General features: G+C 49.1%; 1 protein-coding gene across 5 annotated transcripts in view; it reads right to left on the reverse strand.

Moving 5' to 3' along the window:
* TNRC6C (trinucleotide repeat containing adaptor 6C) overlaps positions 1-19,923 on the reverse strand; it is a 115,853-nt gene that overhangs the window by 23,928 nt on the left and 72,002 nt on the right. For 4 of the 5 annotated variants that reach the window (XM_069542011.1, XM_069542009.1, XM_069542008.1 and 1 more), the window contains exons 5-9: positions 15,104-17,704; positions 8,966-9,181; positions 6,443-6,609; positions 3,105-3,185; positions 1,768-1,825 (exon numbers count right to left, since the gene is read on the reverse strand). In XM_069542011.1, coding sequence (XP_069398112.1) covers positions 1,768-1,825; positions 3,105-3,185; positions 6,443-6,609; positions 8,966-9,181; positions 15,104-17,704 — 3,123 coding nt within the window. The remainder of the gene's footprint in view (positions 1-1,767; positions 1,826-3,104; positions 3,186-6,442; positions 6,610-8,965; positions 9,182-15,103; positions 17,705-19,923) is intronic. The other variant, XM_069542010.1, reaches the window with a different exon arrangement.

Consider the following 19,923-nt stretch of genomic DNA (forward strand, 5'->3'; position numbering starts at 1 on the left):
CAGCCACCCCTGCCCCAAGGGGGCTAGGCCCTTCCTCTCCCCTGGGACTTGTCGTCTCCCTTTCCCAAAGAGGGCCTTTTCCCAGCTGTCCCACCTCATACCCATTGACTTCCACCTGCTGAGTCCCTTCCGGCTACAAGGACCTGTACAGATGGTGGGGACACAACAACGCAAACCAGTCTGTCCTGTGTTCCTTCAATTCAGATACTGGTGTCTATTCAGCTGCCTCGAAGCTCTGGGGAGGCAGGACTAACTCCCTACTGATCATGCCCGGTCCCTCTGTCCTGGCAGCTGACACCACACATCTGGCACTTGCATGTGATTACAAAGTTTGACCCTCATTATCTGTGGGCCCCACATCAAAACTCGCGGTGCTTTTGGCTCATCTGTGGACACATGCAGGGCAGGGAAGAGTCTGAGCCCCAGATCTCACACACACACACACACACACACTCTCTCTCACACTCACACACTCTCACACACACTCACACACACTCTCACACACACACTCCCTCACACACACACTCACATACACACACATATACTCTCACATACACACACATACTCACACACATACACGCTCACACACACACACTGTCACACACACACACTCCTGGCTCAGGCTCTCACAAAGTGACAAGTGTCTTTCTCGTGGTCTATGTGGGGCCAAGTTCGACATCTCTGTGCCCTCTGTTGGTCATTTCAATGGTCCCCGTGGTCCCCAAGCCAACGTCCTGAGCATGAGAAGGCTGTGTGGCGCCTGCCTCATTCAGCAGCTGCTGCTGAGCAACAAGGGGGTGCAGCTGGAACAGGAAGACACAGTCAACATCTGTGTGTAAGGCTGTGGGGAAAGGAGCTAAAGTAACATCTACAGTGTGAGATGAAGCTTCAGAAAAGATGGAAAGCAGATACATTTGTGGACTCACAAGATGATGACTTTTTTTTTTTTAAACAAGAACTTTTTTTTTTTTTTAAAGCTGATGGCATTGGTGTGAGTAGAAAAGTGAACAAAATCTATGATCATTATTAACTACTCAGGGTCAGGTCACCCTTCTTAGCTAACATTTTATTATAAAGAAACATGGCTGGTATATGATTATTCATGAGACATATGTATTACACAGAAACACACAGGACTTCCCAGGCAGTCCAGAGGTTAAGACTCTGCCTGCCACTGTCAGGGGGTGTGGGTTTGACTTCTGGTTGGGGAGCTGAGACCCCCACACACTGAAGGCTGTGGCCAGAGTAAAGGAAAGGAAAAGAAAAAAAAAAGTTTAACTCTCCTCACAGCCCCCCAAACCCAGGGTTAATGTATTGACTGGTTGACAAAAATGCTGTGGCCAGAGGCTTGGACGACCCCATCCCTGTGTGTCCCCAAGGAGCAAGGGTTCAGTACTTCCTGGTTTAGTACTTTGGCTCACTCAGCAGGCATCAAGCTGGGCACGTGGCCCCAGCAACTTTCTCTAAGAGGGTCACTATCTCCTCCCCTCAGAACAGATGAGGATAGTATCAATTCACCTATTTGTTGCAGAGATGAAAAAAAAAAAAAAGAAACAGGAAAAGCAGACGTGGTTCCATGTGGTGCTTGACCATCTGTCCCCAGAAACCACCAGTCCTGAAGGGTCGGCCCCGCGGCAGGTGTACACCCTACAGGTGACCCTGTCTCTCGAGCACGTATTCAACCACTGACCCCTGACTCAGAACACTGAGACTCACAAATCTGTATCTTTAAAACAAAGTGAGCTCGAGGTGTGTCCTTGCACTTACTCATGGCCTGGTCGAGGTTCATGTTGTTGCTCTTCAAGGCCTCTTCAGCCGGCTCTCTCTGCAGAGGGAAGCGGAGTTCTCATTAGGAGGGGTGGCAACAGAATGAAAAGCTGGCGAAGAGCTCGAGCGCTGTGAATGCAGGGACGCGACCGACAGTAACCTGACACCGTTCCACTTAGGAACCAGAGACACTTTTCTTCTGTGGTTAGAGACAAACGTCTTCTAAACAAAAGACCCTTGTCATAAGGAAACGTATTGAATTGATTTTCAGAGGGAAGAAGACTTTAAACCCCAAATGTCCACTGCCAGGGGAGTCCTGTCACTGACTCTCTGGCCAGCAGGGCAGCCTCTCTCAGGGCAGCCACAGGGACTCATGGGGAGAGTCAGATTCCAGGATGTGTCTGTTGGCGACTACTTTTTGCCAAAAAAATGTAAAAACAACATAACACAAAACAAGTACTAATAGACGCATTTTGATAATCATCTCTCGGACTGAAACAGACTAGTCTTGGTGGAGACCAAGCAGGGCTTGATGCTGAAGTGCTGCGGGGCCGCTCTGGGCCCTTCACCTCGCAGTGGGTGGGGAGGCTGGGGCCTGGGCTGAGCGTGCGCGGGGTCAGGGGCCTGCATCCTGTGAGAAGTATGTGGTCCCCTCTTCCAGTCTGGGGCCGCTCCAGACCCATCCCAAATGGGCACCCATGGCAACCAAAAGGTAAACGCTCATTTGAGTAAAGATTTGGAGAGGAGACATCTGAAGGGACTGCTTGGCAGGTGCAGGAGGTATGGTTTATGATCTGAACGCTTCCACTCGCTCTTGGGAACTGAAGAGATGGGGAGCCATTTTCAGAGGAACACCCTAAGATCTCCAGCTCTCGCTACACACGATCTGAAACTCGGGCACCAAACAGGTCTGCTTGGGCTTCTTTATCTGGACGCAAGGTTTTAGTGCTTTATACCACGTTCTCCCTTGAGATCTTGGTCAATCTTGCAGAAATGAATGAAAACTCACTTTTAGATGAAAAGAAAATAGAAAATTGTATAAGCCAAGGAAAATTAAAAGTCACCCATCATTTTTCATTCTAGTAAAAGGTTCTCACACCTTTCTAGACAGAAAGGATGTGGATCTTTGCTGTCGTTCAAAGCAAATCCTAATCCCTAGGCAGGAGTGCTCAGGTGAAAAGGGAATATACGAGTTAGGTTTTGCCACCAAGCGCATCCCCCCAGTCTTCTTCCTGCACTACACGTGACAAGGCGGACACAGGACACAACAGGGCCGTGCAGGGCAGGGCGCACGGCGGCAGCGGGAAAGGGGTGGGGGGTGGGGGGGCGCCAGTCACCGGGAAGCCCATGTCTGTGAGTTGCTTCATCAGCCGGGTCATGATCCAGGCCTCGTCCTGCTTGCCAGATGTTTTCATGCCCTAGAACCAAGGGTGGGAGGAGAGAGTCCATGAGGCAGGTTCTATGGTATTGTTTTAAATTACTTTCTATTGGAGTAGAGTTACTTGACAATGCTGTTAGTCTCTGCTGTACAGCAAAGTGAAGCAGCTCTATGTATTCATATGTCCCCCCTTTTTTGGGTTTCCTTCTCATTCAGGTCACCACAGGGCCCGAGTCCCCAGTGCTGTAGAGTAGGTTCTCGTTATTCATTTTATACATAGACTCAATAGGTCCATGTGTTGGTCCCAACCTTCCAGCTCCTCCCACCCTTCCTTTCCCCCTTGGTGTCCATACATTTGTCCTCTCTGTGTCTCTATTTCCACTCTGCAAACAAGAGCATCTGTAACACTTTTCTAGATTCCGCTGAGATGCGTTAATATAGATCTGTTTCTCTCTTTCTGGCTTACTTCACTCTGCGTGATACTCTCTAGGCCCACATGAGCCACATTTTAATAAAGCATTCTTCCAGAAATGGGAGACGCCCAAAGCTCGTGTTGATTTAAAGTCACAGCACCCCCATGTTAACGCTGAGCAATGCTGCGCTGCCCGCCACCCTGAGTGTCTGGTGGCTTGTGCTACGGCTTCAGGGTGCTCTCGCAGTTGGCATGTGTGTGCGATCTATGGACTTAAAAAAAGCAAGATAACGATTCTTTCCCCTCAGAGGATACATTTCGTTCATCACAAATAGGAACCGCGTCCATGATCAGATAAGCATGCTAGGTGCTCCCTTGAACACGACCCTGTAATAACCATATAAAATCCACTAAAAATTACATGGCTTGTGCCCTTTTATAAGCTTTGTTCTAAAAGATGACACAATACAGGGTGTTCGTTCCAACAGGATGAAAAGGCAACAGGATGAAAGTAATGAAAAAACCTGTTAATTCTGTTAACTCATGGCCTGCGGGGCGGAGAAGACAGTGAGGAGAGAGCGGTGAGGGAGAGCGAAAAGGAAAGGGTGGCGGGGTGGAGAGGGGGCCGCGGGGACGGTGCGGGGGCTGGGGGTCAGGATGTGACCCTTGCACAACCTCCTGCTCTCCTGTAAGGAGGGGGATCTAACGATGCATTCACACCTCATACAAACTATTCTCCACAGCGCTTTCAAAACTGGGCCTGGGACTTCCCTGCTGGTACAGTGGCTAAGAGTCTGCCTACCAACACAGGGGACTCGGTTCGACCCCAGGGGCCATGCCAGGTTCCTGACTCCAACTGCCAGAGACGGTTCCGACTTGGAGCTGATGCCTCTTGGTCCCTGTCAGTACCCTCCATGGGCATGTGCATCGAGTTTTCAAATCTTACTTTACTTGGGGAGGATCCCACATGCCAAGGAGCAATTAAGCCCAGGTGCCACCACCATACAGGCCTGAGTGCCTACAAGGGAATCCACTGCAACCAGAGGCCTGCTCACTGTAGCTGGAGAGTAGCCCCGGCTCGCCACAACTAGAGAAGAGCCAGGGCACAGCAATGAAGACCCAGGGCAGTCAAAAATGAAGAAAGAAAGTTTAAAAAGCTTATTAAAAAAGAACAAACCCTGGGAGAATGGCATTGAAACACGTATATTACCATATGTGAAACGGATTGCCAGTCCAGGTTCGATGCATGATACAGGGTGCTTGGGGCTGGTGCACGGGATGACCCAGAGGGATGGGATGGGGAGGGAGGTGGGAGGGGGGTTCAGGATGGGGAACACATGTACACCTGTGGCGGATTCATGTCAATGTATGACAAAACCAATACAATATTATAAAGTAATTAGCCTCCAAATAAATAAATAAATAAGGGGGGGGGACCTGGTAAATAACTTCAGTCGTGTCCGATTCTTTGCCACCCCATGGAATATAGCCTGCCAGGCTCCTCGGTCTATGGGATTCTTCAGGAAAGAATACTGGAGTGGGCTGCCATGCCTTCCTCCAGGGGAGTCTTTCGGACCCAGGGTTTGAACCTGTGTCTCTTACGTCTCCTGCACTGGCAGGTGGGTCCCTTCCCACCAGTGCCACAGTCACAGGACACAGTTTGTGGGGTGACTGTAAACTGACATGCTGGCTTTCCTCAAGGAAGCAGCCTCTCTGGAGGTGATTATAATCCTTCCTGTGTGGCCAGAGCCAGGTTTGCCAAGAATACACAATATTTTAAGTCACCAGTTCAGTGTTTCTGGTCCTGTCATTGATTGGATGATTTGCCAGCCAGACTGTGAAAAGACCTAATTTGAAGCCTGCCATCACATCTACTCTTTATGAGCAGAGAGCCCTGGTTTCAGTTTCTGGGTTCTGCTAACTGCCAATTGAGTGGCTTTCAAACTGGAATTGTTTTAAACGGATAATACATTCACACGATTCGAGAGCAGAAACGAGGGGCACAGGGAAGCATCTTCCTCCTACTCCACGCTCAGTCTGATGAGTTCTCCTTTGCTTCCTCATCCTTCCAGACAGTTCTGAATTCTACAGAGGCTCTTATGAGTGTGCGCATGACTCACACATCCATTTTTCTCTCCTTTTCCTCTGCCCCCTAAAATTGGGGATGTGCTAGACAGAGATTCTGTGCCTTGTCTTTCACTTGGCGATATATTTTGGTGATCTTTTTATATAAGTATGTTTGAAGTTTCTTAAAAAATTTTTTTTAGTTTTTCATAATATGGAGGTAGCATAATTTAACTAGTTACACCATCAATGTACATTTAAGTTACTATTATATATATATATATTTCTTTTGCTGTCCTATGATAAGTAGGAGACACAAGGGATGTGGGTTTGATCCCTGGGTTGGGAAGATACCCTAGAGAAGAGAATGGCAACCCACTCCAGTATTCCTGCCTGGGAAACCCCACGGACAGAGGAGCCTGGTGGGTTACAGCCCAAGGGGTCGAAAGGAGTCCAACAGGACTGAGCACGCTCACACATTCATACACAACATGCCCCATTATGTTAACATAACAATATTTTTTAATGGAAAATAATTATATTTTCTAGAAAAATTTTTGGTGAGATGAGTGGTACTATCACACCTGGCTGGACCTCTTTCCACTGTGTGGCTTCATGGAAGCATCCGGATTCACCCATCAGTCCCTGCTTTCGCGCTGCTGTGACAGCAATGCTGTGTCACGCTCTGCGCTCGGCAGAGACCCCCTGAGAGGGCCTCAGGGCACTCTGGGAGCCTCGGCTCCCTCTGTCACTAACTGGAGAGACCACCTTGACACCGCGCAGGGCTCAGCATTCACCCCCCACACCGGGGCTGCACACACCTTCTGGAGCCCTTTCTTGGGGGCGTTCCCCCAGGAGCTGCAGGAAGAGGGGCTCTCCTGCGAAGCCGCGTGGTTCCACACGCCCCCGTCCTCGTCCTCCCACTGACTGGCGCCGAGGTTTGCGTCGTCCCCGCCGCTGCCCCAGCCTTCTTGCATAGATTTTGAAGCTAGAAAGAGAGGGAGCAGGAGTATCAGTCACCATTCCCAAAGCAGACAGGGGCACCTTGCGACACCGTTGAGGGGCGGCAGGGCAGAGGGGTGTACAGTACCTACCTCTTACTCCTCTGTCCTTCCTTACGCCTAAGAATTTAATTTTTCCTACTGGACATGTAATGTACGTGTATATGTGCATCTGTTTTTGTCTTCCAACTCCAGCTATTTGTAATCTGTGCTGCTCCAAAGCCCTTAACCCACTAGAGGTCACTTTTTAAAGACATATTTATTTATTTGGCTGTGCCAGGTCTTAGCTGTGGCACATGGGATCTTCCATCTAGGTTGGCGACACGCGGAATCTTTTGTTGTGGCATGTGGGGTCTAGTTCCCTGACCAGGAATGGAACCTGGGCCCCCTGCACTGGGAGCGTGGAGTCTCAGCCACCGGACCACCAGGGAAGTCCCTAGGGGTTGTTTTGAAAACAAGGACATTCTAACGATCAATCCTGGGGGCTACCGAACGTGGCCGTCGCCGAGTGACATGAGATGCTGGTAAAAGGCACAGTCCTGAAAACGATCACAGTCCTCCATGTCACGTAGTACGTCACGCGCACCAATGCTCCCCCAGTGCGACCAGACCTGAGCCGCCTGAGGATCCTGAAAAGTTCAGCAGGTCTGTGCTCGGGCTCAGCATTCTGCACTCTTGATGAGCTCCCAGGGGAGGCTCCCAGAATGACAGGAGGGACACAGCCAAGCGCTCAGGCAGAGGCAAGCTGAACACTGAGTTTCAATTTTAGGATATTATTGTTTTCTCCTTTCTTAAAATACAAAGTAATCTTTGGTGTAAAAGTCATCCCAAATTCTCCTTCCTGAGGAATCTGAAGAGGGCCAAAGATCAGGTGATGCTACAGTTAGCTACACAGTCTGTAAGACGATGAAGACTCGAGGCTAACAAGGTGGCCAGGCATGTAATTAGGCCTCCGAGGACAGATGATACAAACAAATACATTGCCTCAACACCGGAATCTACACACCCAGGGGTTTCCCATCCTTCCGGTTTCTCACAACAAGTGACATGAATGGGACACATAATCCGGCCAAATGGTTGGCACACAGAGCACACTGTCCGTGCCGACAAGGTAACAAAACACTCAAACAATAAAGCTGCATTTTTAAGATCTTAATAAAGTCAAAAAAACCCACAAAAACGCTTTTGCACCCATGTGAACAATTAATGTTACTCTGGTCTTAAATCAGTCAACTTACGTTCGTACTACTGTCAGAAGCATCACACTGTAAAGCAGCCACACCTTACAGAATTCCAGTTGGTGAACATGATCTGGACAACAGTAAGGATGCACATTTCATGTATACTTATTATACTTTCCAATAATGGGAGGAAAACACAGCATGTTTTTTCCTCTTTAAAAAAAAGAGAATCCAAAGCTGAATTTTCTTTGCTAGGAGGCAAAGGCAATGACAACCCACTCCAGTACTCTCGCCCAGAAAATCCCAGGGACGGGGGAGCCTGGTAGGCTGCAGTCCATGGGGTCGCTGAGGGTCGGACACGACTAAGCGACTTCACTTCCACTTTTCACTTTCATGCATTGGAGAAGGAAATGGCAACCCACTCCAGTGTTCTTGCCTGGAGAATCCCAGGGATGGCGGAGCCTGGTGGGCTGCCGTCTATGGGGTTGCACAGAGTCGGACACGACTGAAGCGACTTAGCTTAGCAACTTAGCTTAGCAGGCAGCAAAAACAAGGCAAGTGTCAAACTGTGGAGTAATATATTTTTCAAAACCCAATCTCAAACAGAAAAATGACCTGCCTTATCCACCTGTTCAGTGAAAGAGCAGGTTTAAATTGTCTGAAGGACAGGTAGGACAAGTCTGCTGAAGAAGCCTGGAGGCTACTAACCATCATTTTTTTTCTCTTTTAAAAGGAGAACATGGACTTCTCTCAAAAGCTCCTTTTCCTTCATTTATCAGACAGGGCAAATATTTCTTTACAGTCTAAGTTTAACATTAGTTTTAAAATGTGGTGGCTCAGACAGTAAAGAATCCACCAGCGATGTAGGAAGACCCGGGTTCAACCCCTGGGTGGGGAAGATCCCCTGGAGAAGGGAATGGCAACCCACTCCAGTACTCTTGCCTAGAGAACCCCATAGACAGAGGAGCCTGGCAGGCTACAGTTCATGGGGTTGCAAAGAGTCAGACACGATTGAGCAACTTTCACTTCAAATGTAAATAAAATGAGGAAAGTGTCCTAAAACACTAATTCTTAAAATTAAATGAGAAGTAAGCCTCTAAATAGAGTATGTGTGGCCCATTTCCAAACAGCCGACCCAGGGCGGGCAAGACGCTGGGCTCACCTGGTTTGCACAGGGCTGGGGCGGGAGTGGGGGCGCTGGCCCTCCCGAATGTCAGCGCCGGCTCGGTGGGCTGGTCCCCCCATCCGCTGCCGCTGCTGGGTGGCTTGCCCCACGCTGCTGTGCCATTATCAACCAGGGTGGACGGGGATGATGACTCCCCCCAAGAGTTTTCAGCCTTCGAATGAACGTTAGGCATTTCTCCCCAGCCCGACGAAGCTGAAGAGGGCACCAGGGAGAGAGAAGACAACAAAAGTGAAACAGAGAGAGAGAGTAAGACTGGTGATTTCAAGTTCAAAAGCATTTTGAGATTATCTTTAGGATGGCTTTTAGGAGAAAGTGAAAAGGAGACAATATTAAATCTAATCAGATTTGTCTTTTTTTTTTTTTTAAAGTTGTAGTCTTCTCACTTCTGACCCCTACTCCCTTAAAACTGAAAGTCTGTTATATTAAAAACTATTCAATTCACACCATCTGCAACAAGATAGAGTTTTAAAAAGTAGTTTAGAACTAAAGTTTAAGGAGTAGCTCTTTTGCTTCTGGTGTTATATTTAACAACCTAAAAGAAATTTCATATTAATCTCTTTTAAAAAATTTACGAGTTGCAACATTTTTCTTTTTTTTTTTTTTGACCAACCGTCAAAAACACAGCTCTGAGCAAACAAAGAAGATAGAAGAGGAAACATATACAGATAAAGTAATAACAGAGCACCCAGATGGTTCTGAGGTACGAGCAGTGAGTTGGGAAAGGAGTTGAGATATCGGTGTTAAAAGATGGGAACCAAATGGAGGAATTATGGAGAAGGGTGGTTCCAAGCATATCTCAGGATTCTGCTTTCATTCCTCCACCCCATCCTGTTGCTAGCATCCTGAGCCGGGCCTTGTACCAGAGATGAGGATGCAATTAAGCAAATTCAGAAGGTGTTACTATCTATGAGGCACAGACGAGGTTAAGAGACTAGGCCACAGTAAGGATCTCCCCATCTTCTTTATTGGAGAAGGCAATGGCACCCCACTCCAGCACTCTTGCCTGGAAAATCCCATGGACGGAAGAGCCTGGTAGGCTGCAGTCCATGGGGTTGCTGAGGGTAGGACACGACTAAGCGACTTCACTTTCACTTTTCACTTTCATGCATTGGAGAAGGAAATGGCAACCCACTCCAGTGTTCTTGCCTGAAGAATCCCAGGCACGGGGGAGCCTGGTGGGCTGCCATCTATGGGGTCGCACAGAGTCAGACACGACTGTAGCGACTTAGCAGCAGCAGCAGCCCCTTCTTTATACTTTAGTAAGACAAACATTTTACGTCATATGCAAACTTCCAAATCAACCTGAATTCTGATCTTTGTGCTTCTGCCCATAGGCTCACTTGATAATACTGAAAAGTCACGCAGACAGCTCACATCAGCTGTAATTTTCATATAGGCATAGCTTCTCACAGGCAGAACTGTGAATGCTTTAAATACTAACTGAAGAATAGAAACCACAAATAAGCCAATCACAAAATTTAAATTTTTTGGTTAAAACATGGATATTACCATCTCGGCTATGAAATCTATTAATTTTCTGACTAAAAATAGCATGGAATCAGCTCCCTTGATGCTTTAATAAAATACAACAGTAATGATTAATGACAAAACTACCTACCACCTATGAATCATTTAAAATTACAAGCTGTATAATGAGCAAAACATTATGTGAATTATTACCAATATCACAGAAATTGTTAATCACTCAGTCATGTTCAACTCTTTGCTACCCCATGGACTGCCAGTCAGGCTCCTCTGTCCATGAAATTCTCCAGGTAAGAATACTGGAGTGGGTTGCCATTCCCTTCTCCAGGGAATCTTCCCAACCCAGGGACTGAACCCAGGTGTCCCGTACTGCAGGCAGATTCTTTATCGACTCAGCCACCTGGTTAAAGGTACCATCAGGGAAGTTAGCCCTAATCACTATTGTTGGCAAAGACTAACTATAATATTACCTGTAACTACACAAAAAACAATAATGCATGTTGGGAGAAGCGGTTTTACAAATCGAAGGAACAAAGTTAGGAAAATTAGCATAGAAGACAAAAACTAAGGAAGTTTTGCGAAGCTGAAATAATTCAGGTGTTACCAAGTCAATCAGCTGCAAAGATAGTGATTTATTGTTGGCAATTAAATAACAAAATCGCCTGATCAAAAGGCAGGCACACAGGGACTTCCTGGTGGTCTGATGGGTTAGGACTCCACTCTGCCAATGCATGGGGCACTGGTTTGATTCCTGGTTGAGGAACTAAGATCCCACATGCCCCACAGTGTGACCAAAAAGGGTAAAAAGGAGAAAGAAAAAGGCAGATACACAGCACTTCTCTAGATTACTGTGTTCCAGCTCCAGACTGGGATTGAACTACATCCAAACAATCCAGTGTAAATCCTACACTGCATTTCATAAATTAGTATCGGTTTTCCTTAGGCTCATCAGAAAACTAACTAGTATTAATACAATAAGAATGGGAAAAAACGATTGTCCTGGAGCATTTACTTTTACAAAACCGGACACACACACACACACAAAAACCTATGCAATCGAGAATCCATATTTTGTGAGACAGAGATCAATATCCTTAAGTGGTGATGATCAAAAACTGAAAAGCAACTTAAACCCCAAACTCTGAGGTCAGTGAACATTCTGTAAAATCAGTGAAGGTCAAGAGTGATGCTGCAGAATCTGTAAAAGACCTGCTCTGTAGCAGAAACCTCATCAGACACTCATTGGGTCTGCACTTTGTTTGGAGGGGGAATCCCAGCTGATCAACAAACAGGCAAGTGTTCAAGCCATGAGCTGAGCCACAGCCTAGCAGATGCCGTCACTGCTGCTTCCGCCTCTGATCCCACTGGCCCGGGTACCACAAGCCCCGACAGGAAGGGCCAGGCGCTGTATGTGCGAAAATGAATGGAGAGGACCCACAGGAAGCAGCACCTTGTCACTGGTACGAAGGGAACTGAGGGAGGTGTGAGTGATTCTTCTGTAGCACAAAGACAGCTGGTCCCCCAGACCAGGAGAGGGACAGGCTCAGATCACCTGTGGTCCCTGCGAGGGATGGACTCTGCTCTCACTGCAGAGTGGTGCTCAGTTCAGGACAGACGGGAATATCATAGGTGATGTGGGGCAAGGATAATGCCTCAACACAGCTAGACTGTCATTGCAGAATATGAGATGTAATCAATGTAATGTAATCAATGAAAAATTACTGAGTAACCCCATCATCCTCAGTGACACAGTACGTGTGCAGTCTCTGCACAGGGCTCAACTGTTGTTCAATCGCTAAGTTTTGTCCAACTCTTTGTGACCCGTGGACTGTAGCCCACCAGGCTCCTCTGTCTATGGGATTTCCCAGGCAAGAATACTAGAGTGGGTAGCCATTTCCTTTTCCAGTAGGGCTCAGTGAAAGTGAAGTCACTCAGTCATGTCCAACTCTTTGCGACCCCATGGACTATAGCCCACCAGGCTTCTCCATCCATGGAATTTTCTAGGCAAGAGTACTGGAGTGGGTTGCCATTTCCTTCTCCAGGGGATGTTTCCAACCCAGGGATCGAACCCAGGTCTCCCGCATTGTGGGCAGACGCTTCATTGTCTGAGCCACTATGTGCAAGTAATGGCTCTAACATTTTATCTGTCTCTGTCAAAGTGGTTGAAATAAAATCCACAGCTGCTTTCACACTATCGTGACAGAAGGCCCGGATTGTGACATCACACACGTGCATAAGGCCCGGAGGACGGAGAACAAACAGGAACCCGGAAATAGTCACCATGGTGGACGGGGCACGTTTTCCTTCTATGTTTGGTGAGACTGTGTGCAATTTGTTTAAAAATCTCTACGTTATCTATAAATATTTTACACATACAAGTAAATACCTTTGGCTCTTCCAACCAAACAGGAATGCCTTTATCCAGGGTGAATCTCAGATTCTTTGTCTACTAAAAACCATTAAGAGGAGATTCTGAGGGTAACATATTCAAGAGGAAAAAAAAAAAAATCACAAATGCATGTGATGCTGTCCCTATCTCTGTGGGGTGTCATGGATGTCGTATGCTACACGGAGCAGCGGGCAGGTATGTATTTCACACGTGAGACCCCCACCACCTCCCCTCCACCTGTGCCCTCAGCAAGCTACTTAACTGCCCGTTTCCTCTGTAATTTGAGGCCCGGGTGGCTGTCAGGACCACATGAGATGAGCATAAGATGCGCCACACGTGGTCGCCCGGCACTGCCAGGTCACGCTTGTCGCCAGGACCCGGGCACCAGGCACATGTCAGCAGGAGCTTTTTCAGAGACAGTGAGCAGGGGGTGAGGGAAAAGTCATGGGAACGAGGACTTCCAGAAGGAAGACTTGGGTGGGTGCGACGGGGATAGCCGAGTTTAATAATAATTTAGTTTTGGCTATGCTGAGTCTCTGTCGTTGTACAGGCTTTTCTCTAGTTGCGGCGAGAAGAGGCTACTCTTGTCATTGCGGTGGCTTCGTATGTTGCAGAGACGGGCTCTAGGGCGTAGCCTCCATAGTTGTGGCCCGTGGGCTTAGCTGCTACGCGGCCCGTGGGACCTTCCCAGATCAGGGATCCATCTTGTCTCCTACACTGGCAGGTGGATTCTTTACCACCGAGCCACTAGGAAAGCCCAGAACCCTGCCATCTTAGACAGAATCTCTCCTCTCGACCTTGGCCCTCTGCTCATCGCCTTCTCCCACAGCTGCACCTGCTGCCCCATCTCTGGCTGAGACCCAGGCTTCTGCATCCAACCTCTGCTGTCCCCTCGACAGACACATGCCTGCTGGTGCGCCCTGAGAAGGCAGTGCCCCTCGCCGTGACCTGCCCACCTGCCCGAGCTCTGAACCCTCCCTGCTCTGCAACCAGATGCTGTCCCAGCCTGGCTGCAGTATCCATCCTCGGCCCTGGCCACTATTCCTTCCCCTCTCATGCCAAACACGGCGGGGCTCAGCTCTTCTCCTCCAGCTGTGCTTCCCACTAATCCACTCTTCACCTTACAGCTGACACGATTCTGTAATTAAGCCTGATGGTTCAATCTGCTTCATCTTCTCAGTGGCTTCCCAGACCTCTGGATACACCCCGATTCCTTCACGGGGCCTAAAAGAACGTGCCTGCTCTTGCTGTGGTCTCCTTTCTCCGCAAGGCCTTCCTGCCACCTCCCACCACACACCCCCAGCACCAATAGGGTGAAGTTCTTTCTGTCCCTCAAAGATGCTACCTTCCCTCTTGCCTCCAGGTCTTCTGTGCTAGTGCCTCTGAGCCCCTCCTCTGCGAGCTGTCCAGTTACAAAGGCCAGCTGGACTGAAATCTCTCTCCCTCCCATGGCCCATGTGGCACGTGCATTTTTTCAGTCATGTTCACGCTCCCTGAGGGCAGGCACTGGTCTCTAACAGCTTCTTGCCTCTTTTACTGCAGTATCTAGGAGAGTGCCTTGCGCAGGGTAGGGACTCAACACACAGATTTTCATCTGATTTTAGCATTTTTCTTTCCACTGAAATCAGAACATGATTTGTACTGAATAATGCCATATAAAACCGTTTCAACCAAAAACGGTTTTGTTTCATGGTTAACCACATCAGAAACACCTGTGGAGCTTTAAAACCGGCCAGTGGGCGGGCTTCCCATCCGGACCAAGGACACCTGCATCTGAGGTGTCTCTGAGGCTGGTACCTCCCAGCTCCCTAAGCTCTTGGGGAATTCTAACGAAAGCCCTCTGGGGTTGAGAACCACTGATTTATCTCATAAACAAAGACTTTGTAATAAGTAAACACAGGCTAACACAATGGCCTCCAATCTTTCTAAAGAAGGTATATTTCTTTTCCTCTCCTTTCTCTTGAAAGTGGGTAATATTTTTAACCCCCTTGGACTGAAAGCTATCAGAAAATCCCATTTTATTTCTTTTTTCTCTCTCTTGGATTGAAAGCTATCAGAAAATCCTACTTTATTTTTTCTCTATACTATTATTTCTTTGGATAACATTCAAATACGATCCTGTAAGGTGACGGGAATAGAAATCAGTTTAATATCACTTGCTACAAAAACGCTAGTTGAGTGTGTGTGTAAACGTAATGGGAGTTTTTCTTTAACCTCTGAAGGCACATGCAGCGCCGTACCTGGGCCGAGCAGCGGTGATCGGCTGAGCTGGGCGCTGGCCTGGTGCGCCGGGGGCGCCTCGGCCGCGCTCACGCTGTCGCTCGTGGTGGCGGTGGTGGCGGTGGCGCCCGCCGAGGCGCTGCTCTGGATGCCTGGGTTGTTTCTGTCCCACATGTTTACAGTTTTATTGTTGTAGTTGCTCGGGTCGCCCCAAGCTGAGGTACCGTCATCGATTTCCATTTTGCGTCGGATGGAGGGCGGGGAAGGCTCCTCCCAGCCCGTGGCCTCGCTGCCGTCCTTCGGTTTGACGGGGACCGGTCCCCCGATCCACCCTGTTCCTGTCTGTTTCACGGAAGCGGCTCCTCCCCAGTTATTCGAGCTGCTGTCTGGGGGTTTGCTCGCCCAGTTTTGTTGGGGGCCAGGCTTCAAAGACTCTCCCCAGCTCGTCCCTGGATTCACCTTCGTGTTTGTGCCATTGCCCCAGCCACCGGTCCCCGACCTCGGAGCCTCGTTCCAACCAGACCCTGACCGACTACTGTCAGCATCCCAGCCTGAGGCGTTCTTCTTCCCCTCCCCCAGGTGTCCCAGGACCGAGGACGAATCTGCCCAGTCTCCCCCTCCTGCGCTCCAGGCTGGGTTTGGCTTGTGTCCATCTCCCCAGTTCTGAGATCTGGGTTTCTGAGGCTCAGCCCAGGTGGGGGACTTGTCCTCCTGATTTACCGTCCCGCTCCAAGCGTGGCCACTCTTGGCAGCAGCAGCATTATTAACAGCAGTAGAGCTTATCGCCTCCCCCCAAACCGCGGGGCCATTTGGCGCTTTGTGGCTGCTGTCTCCCCAGCCGGCGTGCGCTGGCGCAGCAGCAGGCGGTGAGCTGACCCACCCCGATACTGAAGAGGTATTTGTACTGTTCACGCTGGACCCATCGTTCTTCCCCCCTGAGTGTGAAGGCTGAGTAGCTGCACACCCCCAGGCCTCTGTCCCATTGTCGTTCTTGCGCTCGGACCTGGGGGACTCTTCAAATTCCCAGGCAGTGTTTTGCTTCACTGGAGTCTGTCCCCAACCAGTGTTGGACAGAACTCTGGGGTCCAGGTCGCTCCTTGGCAACTGGAGGTGCCCTTGTTCAAGAAGCCCTCTGTCTCGCCGTCGGCCTTCTGCCCCATCCCGCCCAGTGCTCCCTTCGTGGTGGCTGCCAGAACTGTCGCTGCTGCCTTCACTGGCTGGCGTTCCAGAGGACGCAGCTTTGGCCCAAGAGTTCACGAGCTCGCTGCCAGGCTGCGTGGCAGGATTCTGGCCGCCAGCGCTAGGACTGTCCCACCCTGTTGATCCTTTCCCGTTGACGTCGCTACTGGAATGCTGGTTGGGGGGCTTCCCCCAGTCCCCGTTCACCCCGTTGGAGGCGCTCCGGCTGGGGTGGCCCCAAGCTCCCGAGTGGAGGTTGCCCACGCCGCTGCTGCCCCCTCCCCGGCCCCAGGCGAGGATGCCAGGACCAGCGGGAGGTCCTGAGTCCCAGGCATTGTTCCCTCCGTTCCCCTCCTTCTGCACAGCGCTGCTGGAGCCATTCTGCTTAGCACTTAATGCTGAGTTCACAGTGTCGCCATTCCCCTGACTGAACCCGGAACCGCTGTTTCCTGTGGCCGGGTTACCTGGGGACAGTCCCCACACAGAACTGCCGATTCCTTCGCTGCCACCCCCGCCGACTTGAGAAACTGACGATCCGTTAGCACCAGGAAGGCCTTGCAGGTGGGGCGGGATGATGGCCCCCATGCCGACAGCCAGGCCCCAGTTCGGCAGTCCGTTCGTCTGCACTGTGTTGAGAGGGCTGGGGGAAGGGCTCAGGGGGTTAGTGTTGTTTGGCCCGTCAGTGTTAAGGTTCTGAGGTTGTGCGCTGAAAGACACATTCTGGGAAGTGGACGTCTGTGGTCCTGTGCTCTCTTGCGGCAGCAAGTTTCCCCAAGCACCTACAGTGCCCGCGGGGTTCCCATTCTGGGTGCCCATGCTCTGACCTATGGCACTGACCGGACTGCAAATACTGGCAGGGCTGCCTGTCGCCACAGTTCCTTCGTGTCCGAGTACAGGCCAGGCAGCTGGGTTGGCGTTGGGATTAAGGTTAAGATTAATGCCAGCGTTGGAGTTGGAGGCACCCCAGCAGTTCTGACTCCTCCCATCTCCGATCATGTTGTCCATTTTCCCATCCCCGCCGCCGAGGGAGCAGTGAGCCAGGCCCGAGCCAGCGCCGGCGGCTACGCCCCACACTCTGGCGGCACCTCCGTTACCGTTCGCTCCCCCCGCCCCAAGGGCACTCTGAGCGGACGGGTTTTGGACCAGTGTGCCGTTGGAGCCATTATTGCCGTTCGTCTTCTTGGTCTGTCCAGTGAAGCTGCCCTGGGCGCTCCCTGTAGCCATGCTACTGTTCTCTGAGCCACAGTTGGAGGCAGAGTCAGTGTCTGTGGTACATTCTGAGGCGGATTCCGTCTCTGCTCCCGTGATGGAAGGCCAGGCCCCCGCGTCTGTCCTGTCGCTTAGCGCCTTCTCCCAGCTGCAGCTGGCTTCGCTCCGGTAAGTGGGCTGCTGTCCCCAGTGGGAACTCTCATAATGCTCCGCTGGGCCGCTGTGACCAAGATCTGAAAAAGACGAAACACATTCAAAGTTAGCGTCTCCTCCCACTTGTCAATCGACTGTTCAAACTAGTCTTGGGGGCACGTTCTTTCTTCTGAGTTTTCAATTCTGAATGACAGACACTAAAAGCGACTCCAAGAAAGAAAGCTATTTGTCTTCTAAGTGCATGCTAAGTGGCTTAGGTCATGTCGGACTCTTTGTGACGCCAAGGACCATTCCATAGCCCACCAGACTCCTCTGTCCATGGGATTCTCCAGGCAAGAATACTGGAGTGGATTGCCATGCCCTCCTCCAGGGGATCTTCCTGACCCAGGGATGGAACCCAAGTCTCTTATGTCTTCTAAGTAGCTCTCACTCAAAAAAGACTTAATGCTTCCAAAATTCCATTCGTTCTTACCACTACACCATTCTACTGGGAAGATTCACAGTGTACCCATCAGCACATGTGTGTCTCTGAAAGCATTTGTACTGAAGAAACCGGCTTGACTGGGAGTAGTCTGAAATCTACCTGGGTGTGCCACACCTGTGAATACACTGGCGCCAACTCCGAAGCTCCCATGGGTGCTTGGGTGCAGCCTGCAGTTCTTTTCAAGACCTCTGAAGAGTCACAGTATTAGACAGAGGCTACACGGCGCATTTGGCAGAAAAGAATCATAAATGCTCCACAGAAGCACATAACAGAACCAAGTATTTTGGGGGTTGGGGATGGAGAGACAGAAAGAAGTAGCTTTAGAAAATGATATCTCGTGTTATCAAGGGAACAATGGTTAGAATCACTTAATCACATTCCTACTACTTTATCTGCTATCACCAGTGATCATGGTTCACCCCGGTTTCCTGAGCATTAATCTCACAGCCCTACATCTGGTACCTTTTTAGATCTTGAGGGGTTCCTTCTACCTCTGCTTTCTGTTTTGCTAACTTGGTCTTTTCTTTGGAGATTCCCCAGAAGAACTTTCTATGATGTTTTCTATGGTGTTTATATACTTTCACTCTTAGGAGTCTAATAAATAATCTAGCATTTGGTATCTGAATTTTATCTCCTCTAATTTCCTTTTTTTTTTTTTGAGTATTCTTAACATTGCAATCAAACTTATATACCAAATTTTCCAACAGGCTTTATTTGAAGTATGAAGTGAAGTGAAAGTCACTCAGCCGTGTCCAACTCTTTGTGACCCCATGGACTATATACAGTCCATGGAATTCTCCAGGCCAGAATATTGGAGTGGGTAGCCTTTCCCTTCTCCAGGGGATCTTCCCAACCTAGGGATCAAACCTAGGTCTCCCACATTGCAGGCGGATTCTTTATCAGCTGAGTCACAAGGGAAGCCCATTTGAAGTATGCATCACTCAAAACTAAAGTAATATAAAAAGTTAATGTATTTACATAAAACCTCAATTAAAAATCCTTGACAGAGTTTCTTTAAATAGCAAGATATACAAATAATTGCAACTAAATATTTCTTCTCTTTCAGAACTTTTACATTATGTTCTTTGCAACTTAATTTCAACAAGAAAAAAATCTTACTCATCATGCACAGTGAAACTGGGTGTCCCCTCAAACCTTTTCTATTATTTGGTAGAGCTAAAAGGAGAAAAGAGGAAGCATGCAATCATCACTATCACTAGAAAGAATACACCAAAGCTCATTTCAGCCTTAAAAAAACTCCCACACCAGTGATTTCTGTTGCCTGATTTAAATGGAATGTAATGAATTTAGAATGATGGTTTAGGTGATTCTAAAGTAGGCAAGTAATTACAGGTGAAAAGCACAAAGCGATAATGAAGGGGGGCAACAGAACACTTCAAGTATCTCAATTACCATAAAACAATAAAGTTTTTTACTGCCAAATATTAGGGGTTGGCTCTAAGGCGATGGCACTCCACTCCAGTACTCTTGCCTGAGAATCCCATGGACGGAGGAGCCTGGTAGGCTGCAGTCCATGCGGTCGCGAACAGTCAGACACGACTGAGAGACTTCACTTTCACTTTTCACTTTCATGCATTGGAGAAGGAAATGGCAACCCATTCCAGTGTTCTTGCCTGGAGAATCCCAGGGACGGGGGAGCCTGGTGGGCTGCCATCTATGGGGTCACACAGAGTCGGACACGACTGAAGTGACTTAGCAGCAGCAGCAGCTACAATCTGGTTTATGACTACTTCTTCTGTTGGTTTTGCCTATACTAAACTAGGTTAAAGCGTCTGCCTCCAATGTGGGAGACCC

The sequence above is a fragment of the Ovis canadensis genome, chromosome 11 (assembly GCF_042477335.2).
Source record: "Ovis canadensis isolate MfBH-ARS-UI-01 breed Bighorn chromosome 11, ARS-UI_OviCan_v2, whole genome shotgun sequence".
NCBI lineage: Eukaryota > Metazoa > Chordata > Mammalia > Artiodactyla > Bovidae > Ovis > Ovis canadensis.